The sequence below is a fragment of the Oncorhynchus masou genome, chromosome 18, assembly GCF_036934945.1.
Source record: "Oncorhynchus masou masou isolate Uvic2021 chromosome 18, UVic_Omas_1.1, whole genome shotgun sequence".
NCBI classification, from domain to species: Eukaryota; Metazoa; Chordata; class Actinopteri; order Salmoniformes; family Salmonidae; genus Oncorhynchus; species Oncorhynchus masou.
In genome coordinates this window covers 41,738,833-41,759,279 of record NC_088229.1, presented here as the reverse complement: position 1 = coordinate 41,759,279, position 20,447 = coordinate 41,738,833, and the positions used below count along the sequence as shown (strand labels likewise).

Sequence of the window (20,447 nt, the reverse complement as noted above, 5' to 3'; positions counted from 1 at the left end):
GGGCTGCCATTAGGGCAGACACAGGGGTGGAAGGCTTGCTGATCCCTGGAAGTGGTGGGCTGCGTGTTAAGATGACGCAGTACGCCGACAACACTTCCTTGCTGCTATGCTCGTGCCTAAGGACTCGTGCCTGACAAGGTCCCTTGCCATATCTTTGGGGATTTCACCCGAGCGTCGGGAGCGATTCTGAACAATGCAAAGTCTTCCGTCAAGTTTTTCGGAAGATGGCGCGGTAGAACGGATGTGCCCGGGGGGTTATCTCTCTGTGAGGGGGCCCTGAGGATTCTCGGGGTCCATTTTGAGACCTCCGGCTCAGCGACGCTAAACTGGAACATGCGTATCGCAGTGGTACAGAGGAAGCTAGCAATGTGGAAGGCTAGGTATTTGTCATTTATGGGCAAAGTCCCGGTCCTAAAGCTGGATGTGTTGCCGTCTCTTTTGTTTTTGGCGTACATCTACCCATTGCCGGCTTGTCTGAGGAGGCCTCTAGTGAGGCTTGTGTTTCAGTTCATGTGGAGTGGCAGGTGCGAGTGGGTCGCCAGGGCACGCATGCTCTGTCCCATCGGGGAGGGAGGTAGGGGGTACCACATTTCCCCCTCAAGCTGGACATAATATTTGTTTCTTTCTTGTTAACGGAGCTTGCTCATCCAGTGATACACCCGTCCGGTTACCTCCTGCGGGTGTTCTTCTCGTATCAGGCGAAAGGCATAATGGTGTGGTCTAACACGGGACCTCGGGCGGAACAGCTGCCGTGGCACTTTGGTCATGCGGCCAAGTGGCTGCGTGCGCACCCTGAGGTTGAAGTTGCCCGAGTAGGTTTAGATCACAAGCACCTGTACGAGGAGGTCAGAAAGGCAGGGAGTCCGGCGCCTGTAGTAGGCATCTCGGAAGTGGTCTGGGAGGGGGTGCAGGCGCGGGGTCTGGACAACAGGCTCAAGGACCTGAATTGGTTGAGCCTCCACAGGTGCTTGCCGGTACGTTCCATCATGTACCGGTATAGTTTGGTGCAATCCCCCACCTGTCCAAGATCCTCTTGTGGCAGGGAGGAGACTGTGCGCCATGTCTTTTGGGACTGTGCCTTTGCCGGAGTAGTATGGGCTAGGGCACGGGTGTTGTTAGGTTTGGTAAGGGGGGATTTTGTATTGACGTGGGCCAGGTTAGAGAGAGGTGTAGGGAGAGCGAGAGGGACGGATAGGGACAGGTTTCTGCTCTGGCTTCTCATGAGTCTCTTTAAACGGGGGCTGTGGGAAGCCAGGCAGAACATGGTGAAGACAGGGAGAGATTGGGGGGTGGAAGGGATAGTGAGGAGGGTGGAAGGAGATTTGAGGGGGAGGATGAAGAGGGAGGAGAGGAAGTGGGGGCAGCATGGTGCTCGGGAGAGGTGGAAGGGGGGTTTAGGGCTGGGTGTTATTTAGATTTGTAAGGGGATAGATTAGGGACGGGGAGATAGGGAAAGGTAGTTTGTAGGGTGACGGGGAGGGAAGATGCGCCCCTGAGGTTTTGTTTGGGGTTGTTGTTTAGTTAAATTAAAATACCATTATTGGAGTATGTATGAAAATTATGAGTTGTAAAGAATGAATGGTATTGAAGGTAATAAATTATTTTTTATAAGATAGGGCTGTTTAGGTTTTCTCACATTTATTGTTTTGTTAGTCTATTCATGTATAGTTTTCTATACATGCTGCATTTTGGTCCTCCTCTCCTTCAACTCAAGAGAACCGTTACATGGACCCTTTTTGGATGGCCTTGTCCTTCGTTCTCAGGTTTAAGTCTCTGATTGTCCACAAGAGGTCACAATGTCCTTAGTTGTCTGTTTACGTGCACTCGTTCTGGAAGAGTGGTCTCCTAAGGACGGCTAAACTGTCATCGTTAAAACATATAGATTCAATGGTTGTAAAGACGGGGAGAGGTCTGGCCGTAATAAAGAGATGCTCTGCTTTTTTGACATCACACTCCAAAAAACAAGTTCTGCAGGCTCTAGTTTTGTCGAATCTTGATTATTGTCGAGTCATGTGGTCCAGTGCTGCAGGCAAAGACCTAGTTAAGCTGCAGCTGGCCCAGAACAGAGAGGCACGTTTTTCTCTTCATTGTAATCAGAGGGCTGATATAAATACTACGCATGCCAGTCTCTCTTGGCTAAGAGTTGAGGAGAGACTAACTGTATCACTTCTTTTTATATGAAACATTGTGTTGAAAATCCCACATTTTTTGCATAGTCAATTTACACACAGCTCTGACACACACACTTATCCCACCAGAGGACTTTTCACAGTCCCCAAATCCAGACAAAAAGTAAGAAAATGTACAGTATTATATAGAGCCCTTATTGCATGGAACTTCCTTCCATCTCATATCACTCAAACAGCAAACCTGTGTTTTTTTAAAACAGATAAAGCAACACCTCGCGGCACAATCGCTCTCCCCTATTTGACCTAGATAGTTTGTGTGTATGCATTGATACGTAGGCTACGTGTGCCTTTAAAAAATAAAAAATGTAGTTCTGTCCTTGAGCTGTTCTTGTCATTCTGTATTATGTTTCATGTTTTGTGTGGACCTCAGGAAGAGTAGCTGCTGCTTTTGCAACAGCTAATGGGGATCCTAATAAAATACCAGAGTGGTGATGAAAGCAGTGTAGGACACAGTGATTTGAAGAGAACAACTTGATGGTCCTACTTAAATTCATCTTCTTAGATAATGTATTCAACCATAGCAGTTACTCAACTCTAGCATTGATTGTTAAGAGGCTAGTTACGAGGCAAGGTATCACAATTTACTATGATCTCATTAGAGAACTGAAATCACAATCTTATTTGTCACAAAAACATTCTCTTTATCCTGGATATTTCCCACACTGTTACGGTTTTCTTCCGTCGAAGGAGGACCAAAATGCAGCGTGGTTATTTATAAACATCTTTAATAAAGATGAAAATACTAACAATATACAAAAAACGTGAAAAAACTGAAACAGCCCTATCTGGTGCAACAAACACAGAGACAGGAACAATCACCCACAAGAGACCTAAAGAATATGGCTGCCTAAATATGGTTCCCAATCAAAGACAACGATAACCATCTGCCTCTGATTGAGAACCACTCCAGGCAACCATAGACTTACCTAGAATACTTAACTAAACACAATCCCATAAACTACAAAACCCCTAGACAAAACAAACCACATAAATCACCCATGTCACACCCTGGCCTAACCAAAATAATAAAGAGAACACACAATACTAAGACCAGGGCGTGACACACACAACATAAAGTATGTAAACTTGATATACACAGTATGGAAAAATCTTCAAGTTACAACGTTTTTGTAACAACGTCTTCATGCTACTTTTAATGACGTCACAAAATAGGCATCATTCCCAATATTCGGATGTTCAAATATATTGTCCCAGTGTCCATGGTTTGATGTTGTAGTTATGGGCAGAGAACTCTTCATAAGACACAAAGACATTCTGATCACCCAAACTAGGCCCCAAAAAGAATTGTCTGCCTCCTATGGTTTACGATCGACGTGAGGGGTCATAAAAACCCCACATCCATCCCTCTCCACCTCTGTGAGAGAACGAGAGCTCTGTAGAACTGATCCACTGTCACTTGATCTTTTGGATCCTCACAGGAGAGTCATGACAGTGTTTTGTTTTTCCAACTGATATTCAACATAACAACAATAAATGTATGTATTGTTTTGGAAATCATATAAAATGCTGGTTAGTATAGAGTCCTTACATGACCCGACTCTATAAGTCAATATGTAATTCATATACAGTAATTATATTTTGCTTCGTAGAAGCCTAGTGGTTAGAGCGTTGGGCCAGTAACTGAAATTAACCGAAAGGTTGCTCGATCGAATCCCCGAGCTGACAAGGTAAAAATCTGTCGTTCTGCCCCTGAACAAGGCAGTTAACCCACTGTTCCTAGGCCGTCATCGTATATAAGAAATTGCTCTTAACTGACTTGCCTAGTAAAACAAAAATAATTCAGCCCCCCATGAAATAACACCATACATGGATCCTACTGAGTATTCTCAACCACACTTCTACCTACACTACCGGTCAAACGTTTTAGAACACCTACTCATTCAAGGGTTTTTCCTTTATTTTTAAAAACTATTTTCTACATTGTAGAATATTACTGAAGACATCAAAACTATGAAATAACACATATGGAATCATTTAGTAAAGTGTTAAAGTGTTAAACTAATTTCCGATTTATACGAAATTGTTTGACTACAGAGGTAGCAAAACTGTACTTCAACTCTATGATACTCCCCCACTTAACATACTGCTTGACTAGTTGGGCCCAAGCTTGCTGTACAACATTAAAACCTATTCAGTCTGTCTACAAACAGGCTCTCAAAGTGCTTGATAGGAAGCCCAATAGCCATCATCATTGTCACATCCTTAGAAAGCATGAGCTCTTGAGTTGGGAAAATCTTGTGCAATACACCGACGCATGTCTTGTATTCAAGATCCTTAATAGCCTGGCTCCCCCTCCACTCAATATTTTTGTTAAACAGAAAACCCAGACATATGGCAGTAGATCCACAAGGTCTGCCATGAGAGGTGACTGTATAGTTCCCCTAAGGAAAAGCACCTTTAGTAAATCTGCATTCTCTGTGAGAGCTTCCCATGTCTGGAATACACTGCCATCAGACACACACAACTGCACCACATATCACACTTTCACAAAATGCTTGAAGACATGGCTAAAGGTCAATCAGATTTGTGAACATGGTCCCTAGCTGTGTGTTGCCGCTTTCCATGTTGTCTGTTGTCTGTAGCTTGTGAGGTGTGGAAACACTTTGTTGCTTTTATGAATTTTGTCTTGCTGCTTTTTGCTCTATGTTGCTCTGTCTGTTAGCTACGTCTTGCTTGTCCTATGTTGCTATGTCTTGCTTGTTCTATGTTGCTATTGTCTATATTGTAATTGTTTTTAATAACCTGCCCAGGGACTGCGGTTGAAAATTAGCCGGCTGGCTAAAACCGGCACTTTTACTGAAACGTTGATTAATGTGCACTGTCCCTGTAAAAATAAAAATAAACTCAAAAAAACTCAAAACTCAAACAAATCCAAATATATTTTATATTATTTAAATAGCCACCCTTTGACTTCATGACAGCTTTGCACACTCCTGGCATTCTGTCAACCAGCTTTACCTGGAATGCTTTTCCAACAGTCTTGAAGGATTTCCCACATATGCTGAGCACGTTGGCTGCTTTTCCTTCACTCTGCGGTCCAACTCATCTCAAACCATCTCAATTTGGTTGAGTTCGGGGATTGTGGAGGCCAGTTCATCTGCACTCCATAACTCTCCTTCTGGTGAAATAGCCCATACACAGGCTGGAGGTGTGTTGGGTCATTATTCTATTGAAAAAAACAAATGATAGTCCCACTAAGACCAAACCAGATGGGATGGTGTATCGCTGCAGAATGCTGTGATAGCCATGCTGGTTAAGTGTGCCTTGAATTCTAAATAAATCACAAACAGTGTCACCAGCAAAGCACACCCACACCATCACACCTCCTCTTCCATGCTTTACGGTGGAAACACACATGCAGAGATCATCCGTTCACCCACAAAGACATGGCAGTTGAAACCAAAAATATCAAATTTGGACTTCAGACCAAAGGACAAATATCCACCGGTCTAATGTTAATTTCATGTGTTTCTTAACCCAAGCAAGTCTCTTCTTATTATTGGTGTCCTTTAGTAGTGCTTCATTTGTTTAATACATTTTTTGTTACTACATCAAATTAAATGTTATTGGTCACATACATATGGTTAGCAGATGTTATTGCGAGTGTAGCAAAATGCTTGTGCTTCTAGATCTGACAGTGCAGCCGTATCTAACAGGTAATATCTAACAATTCCACAACAACACCTAATATCTAACAAATTCCACAACAGAACCTAATACACACAATCTAGTAAAGGGATGGGATGAGAATATATAAATATAAAATATATGGATGAGCAGTGACAGAGCGGCTGAGATGCAATAGATAGTAAAGAATAGATAGTGATATGAGATAAGTAATGCGGGATATGTAAATATTCTTAAAGTGGCATTATTAAAGTGACTAGTGTTCCATTTATTAAAGTGGCCAATGATATCAAGTCTGCAGGTAGGGGTGTCTGTTTAAGAATCTGATGGCCTTGAGATAGAAGCTGTTTTTCATCTCTTTTTCTGTTTTTCATGATTCCATATGTGTTATTTCATAGTTTTGATGTATTCACTATTATTCTACAATGTAGAAGGAAGTAAAATAAAGAAAAGCCCTTGAATGAGTAGGTGTTCTAAATATATAGATTCTACAGAACCTACTGTATTGAGTATTCCCAACCCCACTTCTACCTCTGCACATAGAATAGTTGTTTCTCTAAACATTGAACATTGTATTTTTCGATAGTGGTCTTAAAAAAAATGTTTTTAGAAGCATGTTTATAATTGTTTTCGTAAATTCCTCCCTACATGTGCTTATACGCACAATACAAATGTACATTGATTCAAATGTAATATAGCATCTTGATTGACTTCTCCACGTTGCAGTTTTCAATTGCGGGCTTTTATTTTGACGGTTTCCTCATTACCATACAAAATAGACGTCAGCATTTGTGCAGCTGGCAAAAAAAAAAATACTGGTTGACGTTTAACTGATTTATGAACAAATCGCGTGTGTGTTTGGTACATCTTTTTTTGTTGTCGTTTCTTAGCTAACACATGACCTGCAATTTACCCAGTGTACTGGCAGTGGTGGAGGGAGCAAAAGAGGTGAGTTTGCATCTGTGTGCAAGCGGGGGGCAGCGAGTGACTGAAGTGCGGCAGGGAGGGAGAGCTGTATCGGTCAGCCATGGGTTTCCGTAAGAAGAACAAGAGCCCGGCGGTGCTGAGCCACGAGTTCGTGATCCAGAATCACGCCGATATGGTTTCGTGTGTGGCTATGGTCATTCTCCTCGGCCTGATGTTCGAGGTACAGTGTTAAATCCTGGGATGTATGCTGTATAAGTTAGCTTAGGTAGGGCAAGTAGCTAGATCTTCTTTTTATATATATATATATATATAAAAAAAAGCATCGTCTATGTTGACGAGGGGGGCTGGGCGCTAGCGTCTCCCTTCTCATGTGTCACACTGATTGCACACGGGGGGGGGGGGCATTGTTCAAGCTCGTGGCTGCCTGGTTAGCTGGCGTTTCACACAGCCTAGTTGGCGATCTAATATTGCCAAATGGATTGCTAGCCAGTTAGCTTTGACATCTATCCGTGTTACAGCAAAATACGGGGATTGTTTACATTATCCACCCAACCTCTGCCTAACACATTTTTACTGTTGTTGACTCTCATGCACATTTGCACTTATGTCCTTCCTTTATTGTAGGTGACAGCAAAGTTTGCCGTCATGTTCATCACTGTCCAGTACAATGTGACGCAAGGTCTTGGTAAGTTTTTACATTTGTCTTTTGTATCTATTTTTAAAAACAAGATAATTTGCCTTTTTATTACATTATTTAGTACTTGTATCCAATACCTTGTATTTGATTCCCTTGAGCCATGTTTTTTGTTTGTTCTTTGTGTGTTACCAGATGAGAGGGCTGAGCCAGTGAACCTGTACCAGTACGGTCCTAAAGACCTGGCCACCGTGTTCTTCTACCTGCTCATCGCTGTCATACTCCACGCCTTAATACAGGAATACGTTCTTGACGTGAGTGGCTATGCACACAGACCCTGACACACACTGTGTGTGTGTGTGTGTGTGTGTGTGTGACCTGAGAGAGAAAGCGGGACCTCTGTAAAGTTCGTTGCTCCACAGAATACATACGTCACTGTGTATGCGATAGTGTGTGTGTGTCCCTCTTTCTTTTCCATCTCTCTGTGTGAGTCATAAAATAAGGTCGAGCCTTCTCTCGTCAGCCTTATCCTCCTCACCCTCTTAGCCATTCTAATAGCATCCCCCCACACCCACTACACAGCCCGCAACAAATGATAGCTGACACGTTTCCCAGCTTCTCATGTCCTATTCTCTCTGATTTCAGAAAATGAATAGGCGGTTGCATCTGTCAAAAACCAAACACAGCAAGTTCAATGAGTCGGGACAGCTTGCTGCCTTCTACTTAATCTCCTTCATCTGGGGCTGCAGCATCTTAACAGCGGTAAAAAGGCCAACGAAGCACTGCCAGGGAACATTATGTGACGAGACGAGCACTCCATCCCATTGTATTTGTTCTTTGGCTCACGCCTTCTCTTCTTTTCATCTGTTAGGAGGAATTTGCAACAAATCCTACTTTCCTATGGGCGGGCTATCCACACACCCACATGGTGTAAGTAAGGATTTATACATTTCATTTTCCACCTTCAGCTTGCTCGGTCATTATTTCAACAATATGTCAGTAGGACAGGGTAAGACCTCTATTCATCACGGCTCGTTCTGTGTGTTTTTGTTTAGAGTTACCAAGCATTCTTGAACACAGGTTTTCTGGGAAGGCCCGGCTGTTTTGAGTTAGCACATCGGACAGGCCTTGCTTTCCCAGGGTGCATTGCAGCCCCAGTATTGCGTGTGGGTGTACACTTCTGCTGTATTGGGCTGCCTCATCAAATCCATGTTAGATGTTGAAACATGTTCCCCTGAAATATTTATTAAGAATGGGATATTTTACTCAAGCTAGACACACAGCGCCAGGTTTCTCTCTCTCTTCCCATCCTTTCCAGATTTGTCATTGTGTTATGAGGCATCTTATTTCTATGCATTTTAATTTGTGGGAAATGGAATAAGCAGGTATGCATAGATTGAACAGAATATTTTCTCCCAAATTACCTTTTTTATTATTGATGGACTTTAATGTACCATCAAATAACATGTTTGTAAAAATGCATATATTACGGGATTGAAATTATCATGGTCAAACCTTCCAATCATATCCACTCCCTCCCTACATTGATAGACCTGATCTCTCCCTCTGCCTGCCTGTCACCTGTCCTCTGCAGCTTTCAGGTGAAGTTCTTCTACATTTGCCAAATGGCCTACTGGCTCCACGCCCTTCCTGAGCTGTACTTCCAGAAAGTGCGAAAGGTAAGCATCCATGATCGCACCAGGGGTTAGGTCCTAAAGATGACCCATTTGTTATTTTAAAACCTGGAAGGACATATCTTGTTATACTGTAATTGTGCTACGTCTTGTGACCCCAATGTTTTCTATATATATAATATATATATATATTAGTTCCTATTCTTTATTCTCATCTTACACTGATTCAGTAGTCATGAATAAAGGCTCTGTCCTGCTTGTTTCTCAGGAGGACATTCCCCGCCAGCTCTATTACATTTGCCTTTACGTCTTCCACATCACCGGTGCCTACGTCTTAAAGTGAGTGTGTCCTTTTCAGCGAAGTGGTCAGATAAGAGGATGAATGGGCTATTAGAATGGAGCTGCCTTTCGGGAAGTTTTCTGTTTGCACTTTTATTTAGCCTGTATTCCGTGGCCTTGAGTGAGCCGTTTCCCAAATAATTGAATGAAGCGGCAGAACCTCTCTTCAATCCGAGGAAAGGGTTTGGTATGGCAGAGAGGTAAACGCACTCCATATCTGGGTGTTCCGGTCATTGCACTGAAGTGTGTGTGTGTGTGAGCAGCTGTGGATATTCCCTTATCGCCTCGTGACTGTGTGTGAGGTGGCCTGGTTCAGTGTGACGGGACGATGCGGACAACAAGGGAGGTATTCAAACTATGCCAGAGGGATACCGCTGTTAAAACAATCCTGTTTATGTCATATATCCCAACGAGAGTTTGTGTGCTGGGTGGGGGAGATGGATGGGGTTAGTTGTAAACATTTCCTTACTTTATCCTCAAAATACGGGCAGTCTTTTAAACTTACCACACACAGGTTATGTCTGACAAACTAATTTGTTCTGGCGAAAGTGGCTATGGAAAGATTTAGTAGTAATAGCAGATGGTAGAATCATCAGTAGTACCTCTAACTGGTTTAGTTGACTTCTGAACCTTGGCCCAATATTATGTAATGGCCCTCCGTCCTCTCTCCTTCAAGACCGCTGGTCTGGAAGACTGGGTAAAGGCAGCACAGGGCATTAATTTGATTCAAGTGTGCCCCACATCTGTTCCTGATCACCGGGCGTGGCCGAAGAGAGTCTAGGGAAGGAAGGAGGTCGTTCAAGACTATTTGCAAATCGCTTCAATGTGGTGTATCCTGTACCCCTGTCGGGGCTGGCTGACCATGTCCTCAATCGGCCTCAGGGTTGCCGTTTCCGCTAGGTTAGCAGCACTCGCAGTGGTGCCGTTCTTACCAAATAAAACAAAATGCAATCTTTCTAATAGATCGGACTCCTACTACTGAACAATATTGGAGTACTGCAGCTTATACATGCATGCATCAGTTATAGGCTGTTATGGTAGATATGCATAAATCATCTGGATGTATTTTAAAAGACAATGCTTCCTGCTGCAAATGTGAATAATATTGAGTATTTAAGTGCTGTTAATCCCTGGACAAAAAATGCCATCTGAAGTTCTGATATGTTTTACCTGGTGCTGTGCTGACTTCCTGTTTCCTGTGTGTTCACTAGCCTCCACCGGCTGGGCCTGGTGCTGCTTGTACCTCACTCCCTGGTGGAGCTCCTGTTCCACGCCTCGCGCCTGTTCTATTTCAGTGACGAGAACAAGCAGAAGGGGTATGGATTGTACACTGGCAGTAGAATCTGCACACAGGGCTTTGGAGTTTAGTTAGAATTATCACCATCCTTCAGCAACTCACTCGTGTGATCCAATGGGAGCTTGTCCTTCTATGTCGGCGTCCCCTGATTTTGGTTTGAATAACTTGGTAGTGATGTTGTCTTACATCAGGATTTCCCAAACTCTGTCCTGGGGCCACCCCCGGGTGCATGCTGATTTTTTTAAAATATATTTTTTACCCTAGCATCACACAGCTGACTCCAATAACAAACTCCTCATCAAGCTTTGATTATTTGAATCTGCTGTATAGTGCTAGGGCAACAAAAAAAAAAACTTGCCCCAGGATAAAGTTAGGGGGGAACCCTTTCTTACATGAGCCTGTAGAAGATGTCACTGCTATTGCCGTGGTGACTTGTAACCCCCCCCCTCTGATTCTCCTTTCCCAGTTTCACTCTGTGGGCGATGCTTTTCGTCATCGCACGCCTTGTCACCCTCACCCTCTCCGTACTGACATTCGGCTTCGGACTGCCCCGTGCAGAGAACCAGGGATTCTCACTGGCGGAGGGAAACTTTAATGTGCTCACCGTTAGGCAAGTCATGTTCCTTAAGGTCATTATTTAATTTGCCCTCTCTCCCCTTCTGATTGAGGCCTTGAGAGCAAGTTACAACTTTTCCTCTTTCTAAAAGAATAGAAGCCTGCTCATGGCTGGTCCTCATGTTTCCTTCCCTGACTCAGGATGACATGCCTGGCTGCCATTTGCCTCACCCAGGCTTGGATGATGTGGAAATTCATCAACTTTCAGCTGAAGAAGTGGAGGGAGCACAGCCAGAGCCAGGCTTCCAAGGTGAAGGCTATCAGCCCAAAGAGCAAGCCCCACAAGAAGGACCCAGTCCGGGGTGAGTCCCCCACCGCTGCCCACTCTAAACACCCACCTCCAGCCATTTGTAACTCTGTGACGCAAATATGTTTCTGACATGTTGTTCTTGTTCCTTTTTTGTTTTGTTAGGAGGTTCTGCCAACGGTGTTGGTCTGAAGTCTGATGACAAGACATCACCTCGGGCAAGAAAAGCCTTGTAGAGATGGAGGGAGAGAACTAAGTGAGGGAGCTGCTCTCAATGTGACACTTTTCACCACATAAAAAAAAAAGTTAACTTACTGTTCGCCAAAACAACCACTTAAGCGCACAAAGAAACCGTAACTTAACCATCTCTTGAGTTAGAACTGTTAAAAACTAGGTTCTGTTTTGATGACCTGATACGTGTGTTCAGTCGTTCTTTCTCAGGATGTAATTAATGTAGGTCGGGCATGGTCGACTGGTTAAACGCTTTAACTGGATAAATTGGTCAAAAAGTGTCCCTTTTGGAGAGGACTTCCTATTGCATCCAGCTTCAGGGCCTGATTCTATCAAACTTGTTAACCGGGTTTATGAGGAAGTCAAACAAGTACCGTTCAATTTGCATTGCAAGAGTGCATGTCAGGATTCATGTTCTCACCCGAACATGTAAAAGAAAGAATGGGCAAACGTTGGGCATAAAGTTTAGCCGTTTACCTGGCCGTTGGTTTCGATTGAATAGGGACCTCACCATTTAACTCCTAAAAGGTGTCTGTTTACTGCCTGTATTGTTACCTGCCTTTTGCCATATGAAACCTGGGCTATTATGGGATTGAGGGCACTGTTTGTCATTAGTAGCCCCCATCTTCTGACTCAACCGGCCTTCATCCAGGAACCGGAACTCCTGACGGGAGATACTGTCTTTATCCATGCAGAACTAGATCTCTTCAGCAAATGATGCATTCATGTAAGAGTAGGATTTGTGCAGGTGAGGTTTGTGTTTTCAGTTCAGGATTTTGATCCATGATCTCTTCATTTAACAACGGCGGTCCTTTCTGCGCTCAAGTTATTGTTAAGCTTCGAGGGTCATGGTTGGGTTTTGACGTGCTGTCATGTTTTGAGTTTGCATATCTCAGAAGCATTCGGTGGCCTTTTTCACATCTGCTGGTAGAGTTTTGAGTTATTTATTTCAGTCGTATCTTGTTTTTAAAAAATATCTATATATCATGCTTTGGCAACTCTCTTAACCAGCATAGACGAGGTACAAAGTGAAACGCTTTGTCTCGGCGCTCAACCCAAATAATGCAAAACTCCTTTAAGTGTCCTTAAAATGTCAGTGGTGCGAGCTGTGAAATTTTCCTTGGGTTTCCTTTTCTGTTTGCCTTTTTTTATATCGGGGTATATGATGGCGGGCAGCTGCCTCCGGAAACACCTACCTATTCTACTGTACGCCCCGTTCTCAGATGGGAGAGGTGTCTGTTGGTGCGTGTTTGAGCCCTTGCATTGTTACCTGTGGTAATGCTTCTGCTGCGTCTGTGAGGAAGTGAATGCGCCGCGTGAGTCATGCTTTCGTCTTTGCTTTTTTTCTTGGTGGTGGGGGGGGGGGGAGACGTTGTTTCCCTTGTGGCATTATAGAATGCGACACAACCAGTTTATAGACTCCCCTCGTTTCCTTTTTAAATCCTCTACCTTGTTTTCATTTCACCCTTTTTTGTTCATTGACGAAAGGCCTTTGTAACGAAGAAGATGAGTGACAACTGAGTACTTTCTATATAAAGTTAGTTGTTGGATGCTTACAACCTCTGGCCCTTCCTTAACCTTGTCCTGTATGAAAGGGATTCTGTGAGTTCTGTTTGCCAAATTTGGGGGGGGATTCTTGCTCCACCTTTCCAGTGATTCAGACGTTTGCCTTTGGACACTTATGTCCTACTGTAGACCCAATGCTGTTGCCACAAATGGGCCAAGTTACCAGTCCTGCTTTGGTGAACCTGATCTCAACTCTGCTTCACCAACTTCTCTGACTAGCGTTTATAGTTGGCTGACGCATGTACTGGTCTGGGACCAGGCTACTTGTTTGGTAGGTTGCATAGTTTATTTGTTTTTTGCCAGGAAGTACATGAGTCGTGACTAGTTTAGTCCTCATAACGCTCTATCTTAAGTTGAGTGTGGAGGACTTGTGTTCTGTTATGTGGCAAATGTCTCTGAGGAGGAAAGGTGGAGCAGAGGACCTTTTTTACCTTTTCTGTACTTTACAGTATCTGATGTTTAAAATCTACATGAATCTAACGCTACACTGTACTAAAAGTGGTCAGAATTTTTAAAGCTATTTTTATAGATTTGAAGAACTTAGTTCACCAATATTCAACACATATAAATATCTGTATTTTGCATCCACATTGGCATGTTTTTCTACATCAAAAGACAAAGCTTTCTCCCCTTTCTAAGTCAGGGTTCACATTTCAGTTTCACCATCGGGATGTATATATTGAGTAGAGTAAATGAGAACCACTCTGCCATAAGATGATGCTCAGAAAGCACTATGTGGAAACTGTACTGTAGTTGTATTGTATTCTACTGTAATTGCTATCTGCTGTCCATGGCACTAGGTAGCAAAGCTACTGTTTGATCAGCAAGGATCCTGATATGTTTTTTTTTTTATTGTTCTAAGGTGTATTTAAATCAGTGGGTCGTCCTACTCTTACACTAGCCTGATCCCAGACCTGTGTCTTCTTTAACCAACTCCTCTGCTAGCATGACAACCATAGTTAGAGACGTTGACTAGGATATTAGTATCTGATCAAGGACCAGGCTATTGCTGACCCTGTAAAACAACACATTTCACTTCACCTAGCTGGTGTGTGGCACTAACACATCTAACTATATACAACACTTTGGTGAAGTGATAATTACAATAAAGGAAAGATTAGCATTTTGCCCTTCATCCATTCCTTTATGAATTGATTTGATGTCATGATACACTGAGGGGGCCGAGGAACAGGAGTTTCTCTAGCCAGGTTAGGACACATGATAACCCTCTCTGAGTTGTCTTCTCAATGCTACAACCGCTATTGAAACATACAGTGTAGTGAAGCATGACACCAATGGATGCCACTGTGTACTGTCAGCATGTTTGGTTGTAGCACTGTTCTGTAGCCTAGCGCGAGTCTTGACTGCAAGGACCGTTTGTTCTCTGGTAAGGTGGCAATGGGCCAACACAATTCAAAGTCCCATGCTAATAATGTATTAGTGTATATCAGCCGTTTAGGTGGCAACGACCATTTGATGCATTTGCAATGGGATGCATACTCCTTCATAGCAGCCAGGTACGTAGAAGAAAAACATGGTTATGGTTCATGCACTGTCCTTGTTTTGTGGTGTTTTTGCTGCTTGCTTCTCGATTTAAAAAAAAAATATTTAAAAAAACGTGTCGTCTCTGAAATGCTCTGGAATGTAAATTTATGCAAAAATCTTGGTATTTCTTTTGTTTGTACTTAATTCATGTTTGAATAAAGCCTTTGATTATCCAGAGTGATGCTGTCGCCTTTGGGATTTGTTACGTAACCTAAAGTTGAGTGTTTCTACATATGTTGGGGGGGTGCAGTCCTTTTAAAATACTCATTACTGTATTAGAATGAGGAATGTCTTGTCAGTCGTACAGCAGGGGCTTATGAGACAACTTTCAACTGATGTTTATATTGCTGTGTCTGCCCCTCCTGCTGTTTTTCTTATGTTCAACTTTAGATTAGAGGGGGGCTCAGTTGGTAGAGCATGGCGCTTGCGACGCCAGGGTTGTAGCCGTTACTGGGTTCAAAGGTTCACTCTGGGTTCAAAGCTACTTTGGTCTAAATATTTCTGTACCTTTAAATAGTGTTGTGTAATTGTTAGATATTGTAATATTATGCCTTTACAGTCTCTGTGCATTACTTCCTTGATCAAACAAAAAGCTACAAATGAGTTTGCAAAAGCGGAGACGGGCTATTAGCAAGGCTAATGGTTAATCAATAACTAATAGTTAAGCACATTTGGATCTGGAGCCTTCTAATTTTGTCATTTCAAATCAACGTTCTAATATGACATTTCAACTACTGTAGGTATAACTATACATTCCCCTACATACACTGCTCAAAAAAATAAAGGGAACACTAAAATAACACATCCTAGATCTGAATGAAATATTCTTATTAAATACTTAGTTGATTGTGCTGACAACAAAATCACACAAATTATCAATGGAAATCAAATTTATCAACCCATGGAGGTCTGGACTTGGAGTCACCCTCAAAATTAAAGTGGAAAACCACACTACAGGCTGATCCAACTTTGATGTAATGTCCTTAAAACAAGTCAAAATGAGGCTCAGTAGTGTGTGTGTGTGGCCTCCATGTGCCTGTATGACCTCCCTACAACACCTGGGCATGCTCCTGATGAGGTGGCGGATGGTCTCCTGAGGGATCTCCTCCCAGACCTGGACTAAAGCATCCGCCAACTCCTGGACAGTCTGTGGTGCAACGTGGCGTTGGTGAATAGATCGTGACATGATGTCCCAGATGTGCTCAATTGGATGCAGGTCTTGGGAACGGGCGGGCCAGTCCATAGCATCAATGCCTTCCTCTTGCAGGAACTGCTGACACACTCCAGCCACATGAGGTCGAGCATTGTCTTGCATTAGGAGGAACCCAAGGCCAACCGCACCAGCATATGGTCTCACAAGGGGGGGGAATCCTGTGGTTGTAGATACACCCTGTTTCTGTGACACCGGCCTTGCTTCTATGGGTTGCAGAACTATATGGGTTGGTTCTGTTCAAACGTGAGGAAGATCTGGAGGGCATGCTGATAAAGGAGTTCATGAAAATGGCCCCAAAAGGGAGGTGTGGGAATGTATATCATGTCTTCAACAACAAAGACCTCACCAACCACGAGCAGGTGAAAGGGCTGCTGGAAAAGGTGGAGGGGAACAAAGGAAAGTATGTTGAGAGGCCAAGGATGAAATCAGGGAGGTAATGAGGATGAACCAAGACCTGAAGTCTCCCCACCTCTGACATCCTGGCAGAAATTAAGGAGTGGGTGGTGCCATTATTGGTAGGAGCTGTAGCTCAAATCAAAGCAAATCAAAATGTATTTGTTACATGAGCCGAATACAACACCTGTTGCTTTACTTACAAGCCCTTAACCAAGAAATAAGAGTTAAGAAAATATTTACTAAATAAATGAAAGTTTTTTTTTTAATGTATCAAATCAAAAAAAGCAAAACAAGACAATGACATAACAATACCAAGGCTATATAAAATATAAAAGGGGGTACCAGTACAGAGTCAATGTGCAGGGGTACAGGTTAGGTGAGGTCATTTGTAAAGTGACTGTGCATAGGTAATAAACAGCCAGTAGCAGCAGTATAAAGAAACATGTAAATAGTCTGGGTGGCTATTTGATTAATTGTATATAGGTCCTGGATGGCAGGAAGCTTGGTCCCAGTGATGTACTGGGCCATACGCACTATCCTATGCAGCGCCTTATAGTCAGATGCCGAGCAGTTGCCATACCAGGCAGTGATGAGCCTATAAGCTGTGGGGGCAATCACATGTAAAGCTGTAGGGTGCGGTTCAGCAGTGGGGGGGGATTGCAGGGTTGATGGTGGGGCCGGATGCGGCACCCTACCCCAAAGGCCACAGATATAAACAAGCAGCAGTGAAAGTGATAAACTAGTGGCCGTGTTAGGGACTACGGCAGTTAGAGACGAAGCCAATACAGCTCTGGGGTGCGGAGGCTGTACAGTAGCTGCAGGAATTGTTTATGTACTTACGTGACTTGAAGCTCTACACTGATTGTACAAAATATTAGGACCGCTTTCCTATTATTAGGTTGCACCCCCTTTTCCCCTCAGAACAGCCTCAATTTGTTGGGGCACGGACTCTACAACGTGTCAAGCTTTCCACAGGGATGCTGGTCCATGTTGCCTCCAATGCTTCCCCCAGTTGTGTCAAGTTGCCTGGATGTCCTGCTGTTGAGAGTGAAAACCCCAGCAACTTTGCAGTTCTTGACACACTCAAACCAGTGCGCCTGGCACCTACGACCATACCCCGTTCAAAGACATTTAAATCTTGTGTCTTGCCCATTCACCCTCTGAATGGCATACATACACAATCCAATGGAGTAAACAGTTTATTGATATCGATAAGGGATTATCGCTTTCACCTGGATTCACCTGGTTAGTCTATCCCATGGAAAGAGCAGGTGTTATACAAAGTAAAGAAAACACTAGTATTTGTAAGATCTGTTATTGCTCTGATCTGGAATGTGTGCGGATGCAAATAAAGCTGTTGACTAAACCTTTGAATTGCAGGGATTTAAGACAGGGTACGTGGGAGTCGATGCAAGACACACAAGTAGAGACACATTCAAAATTAAGCACAGCTAAGGGATTATACATTACAATTAATACATTTGGTTTTATTTATTCAAATTAGCTAACTTGCTTAGGTCCTTTGCACTTAATCATTTTCATTGTGGATCCATATGAAGTCTTCAGTGTGTGTGCATGTGTATAACTGCAAATAGGCTGGTGTTTGATGATGCACTTTTGAGACAAGTGCACAAGAAAAAGTGTGTTTTCTCAGATCCTCTTTTCCCCCTTTCCTCGCCATCCTCCCTTATTTCCCTCTGGTATTAAGGCTTCCTGTTTTAATGTGAAAATAATGGTACAATCCTCCTGATTATGGAAAAAGCAGGACTGCAATAAGCATCCTCTACCTTTGGCCCACAAGAGGGCAACGATGAGTCTCACCTGAGGGACCATCGCAGTCTGCAGGGGGATAGCTGCAGGCAGCTCGACCTGCATTAATAAATCACCACTCAGAGAGAGAAAGAGAGAGAGTCACACACACACACACACACACACACACACACACACACACACACACACACACACACACACACACACACACACACACACAGTTACAGACGCTCTCACACACATTCAACCACAGAAATACGGAAGCACACACACACACTATTAGACCTACAGTCAATATCCCTTAGCGTTAAAAGCCACACTAAACAGGCGTACAGGGGAGAAATGGATAGAGAGAACGAGGGAAAAATGGATTAAGAGAACGAGGGAGAGAGACACGGTAGAAACAAACCTCTGCCTCAGTGCTAAAGTATCTCGGTGTGGGTGCTATGTTTCAGAGTGATGGCGATTTTCTCGGTGATCAGACAGCATGATGGATCAGTGGGAACCAGACAATCAGACTGGAGCTCTGCAGGGTCGCCAGGATGACACCAGTTCTCGCACACACACTCTCCATCACACAACACCACACCAGGCAGCAGCTATTCAGCTCTTTACAAGGCTCCCAAACCTCTGTGAGTGAGTGAGTGAGTGAGTGAGTGAGTGAGTGAGTGGTGGTGGTGAGTGGTGGTGGTGGTGAGTGAGTGAGTGAGTGAGTGAGTGGTGGTGGTGGTGGTGGTGGTGAGTGAGTGGTGGTGGTGGTGAGTGAGTGAGTGAGTGAGAGAGAGAGAGAGAGAGAGAGAGAGAGAATGACCCAGCGGTATGGTTTCACAGTGCCCAGAGTGAGGCTTTTATTAGCAAACGGAAAGATATAGGCCAGCGAAAAGTATTTACACAAAAAACAAAAATCATCAACTGGATCAATAAGAGCTCTTTCAAACAAAAACCCAGCAGCATGCCAACCAGTTGCCTGTCCCACAAACAATGCGAGGACAGGCCCCCTGAATATGTAGAAACTCCTCCTCTCCACGGAGAACATGTACCATACATATGCTTCAATCATCACTGCACAATACAACACACCCAAATTAGAACATATTGTCTACTAGCATTCTGTGACAATTACATCACACGTGTCCCTGAATACAATGACAAAATCTACACGGCCTATAGAGCCCTGACTCTGTTGGGTGAGTGGGTGTGTGGGTTGGTTTGTGTTAGAGAGATGGGAGAGGAAAGAGATGTGAAGGATAGGATACTCTGTATGTGGCCAGTCTGAGATCAACTCCAGTCTCCTATTGTGCCTGCTGACATCATGTGTATGTTCATCAATGGGCTTATTGAGTGAATATAGTCATTCACTTGAGGACCGCCTAAGTATCTACTTAATGACCAGCTAACGTCAGAAATGCTGGCGCTTTACAGCGTATCACAGTTCAAAGGAGAGGTGAGCATCCTAAATTGTTGCAATGAAACGACTGCTGCAGAATCTACCACTGCCCATTTTGTTAACCTCTGTCTGCAGGCCCTGCAACCTGGACAGAGGTTATACCTGGAGTCTTATAGGTTGAAGGCAGTCCTGCATAGAGGTTTGTGTTGCCGTTCTCCATGCATTGAGTTGACAAGGATAACACATGGCAATGGCAGGGCTCTACGCTGACCATTTTTACAAGGAGCATGTGTGCGCCTCAGTTGAAAAATGTAGGCACACACAAAGAAATGAAAAATGTTTTAGATACTAGAATTCTTCCCTTTTTTTCTAGGCGCACTGGTTCTACTAAATAACAATTCCAGGTCACACAGCAAAATATTTAGGCGCATATGCAAGTAAAATGGTCGCACTGTAGAACCCTGTACTGTACCACTGTATAATACAGCTTCTGCTTGTGTTGAATTGTTTTGCTCCTACAAATAAAATAGTGTTTGAAATCATTCCGTTTTATTATCAATGATGTAATGCTTTTATCTCCTAGAGTGAACACTTAACAGAGTGATATGTTTTCCATTACAGAATTCACTATATTTATTTGCCGTTTGTGCAGAACCAGCACTTCACGCCAAGGGACCTTTGGGACTAGATCTTCCCGCCTCCGGACCCCCAGAACCAAAGATCAAATGTCCTATGCAGTTTAGGGCTAAACAAAAATGATCTGAATAGACATCAATATAGAAAGCCTCCAGACCCTGCCCTATATTTTA

General features: G+C 43.4%; 1 protein-coding gene across 1 annotated transcript; it reads left to right on the top strand.

The window, feature by feature from the left end:
* The first annotated feature begins 6,629 nt into the window (after positions 1–6,629).
* On the top strand, positions 6,630–15,049 carry LOC135504636 (translocating chain-associated membrane protein 1-like 1). Its single transcript, XM_064923371.1, has 11 exons — positions 6,630–6,984; positions 7,389–7,449; positions 7,594–7,712; positions 8,044–8,160; positions 8,270–8,328; positions 8,993–9,077; positions 9,301–9,371; positions 10,583–10,687; positions 11,135–11,278; positions 11,425–11,585; positions 11,696–15,049. The coding sequence occupies exons 1-11, from the start codon at positions 6,865–6,867 to the stop codon at positions 11,764–11,766; spliced, it is 1,113 nt and encodes a 370-aa protein (XP_064779443.1). The 5' UTR covers positions 6,630–6,864; the 3' UTR covers positions 11,767–15,049.
* Positions 15,050–20,447: the final 5,398 nt, after the last annotated feature.

Coding starts and splice junctions, on each gene's coding strand:
- LOC135504636 (XM_064923371.1), top strand. CDS start 6,865: ATGGGTTTCCGTAAGAAGAACAAGAGCCCGGCGGTGCTGAGCCACGAG. Junction 6,985..7,388: donor TCCTCGGCCTGATGTTCGAG/GTACAGTGTTAA, acceptor CCTTTATTGTAG/GTGACAGCAAAGTTTGCCGT. Junction 11,586..11,695: donor CAAGAAGGACCCAGTCCGGG/GTGAGTCCCCCA, acceptor TTGTTTTGTTAG/GAGGTTCTGCCAACGGTGTT.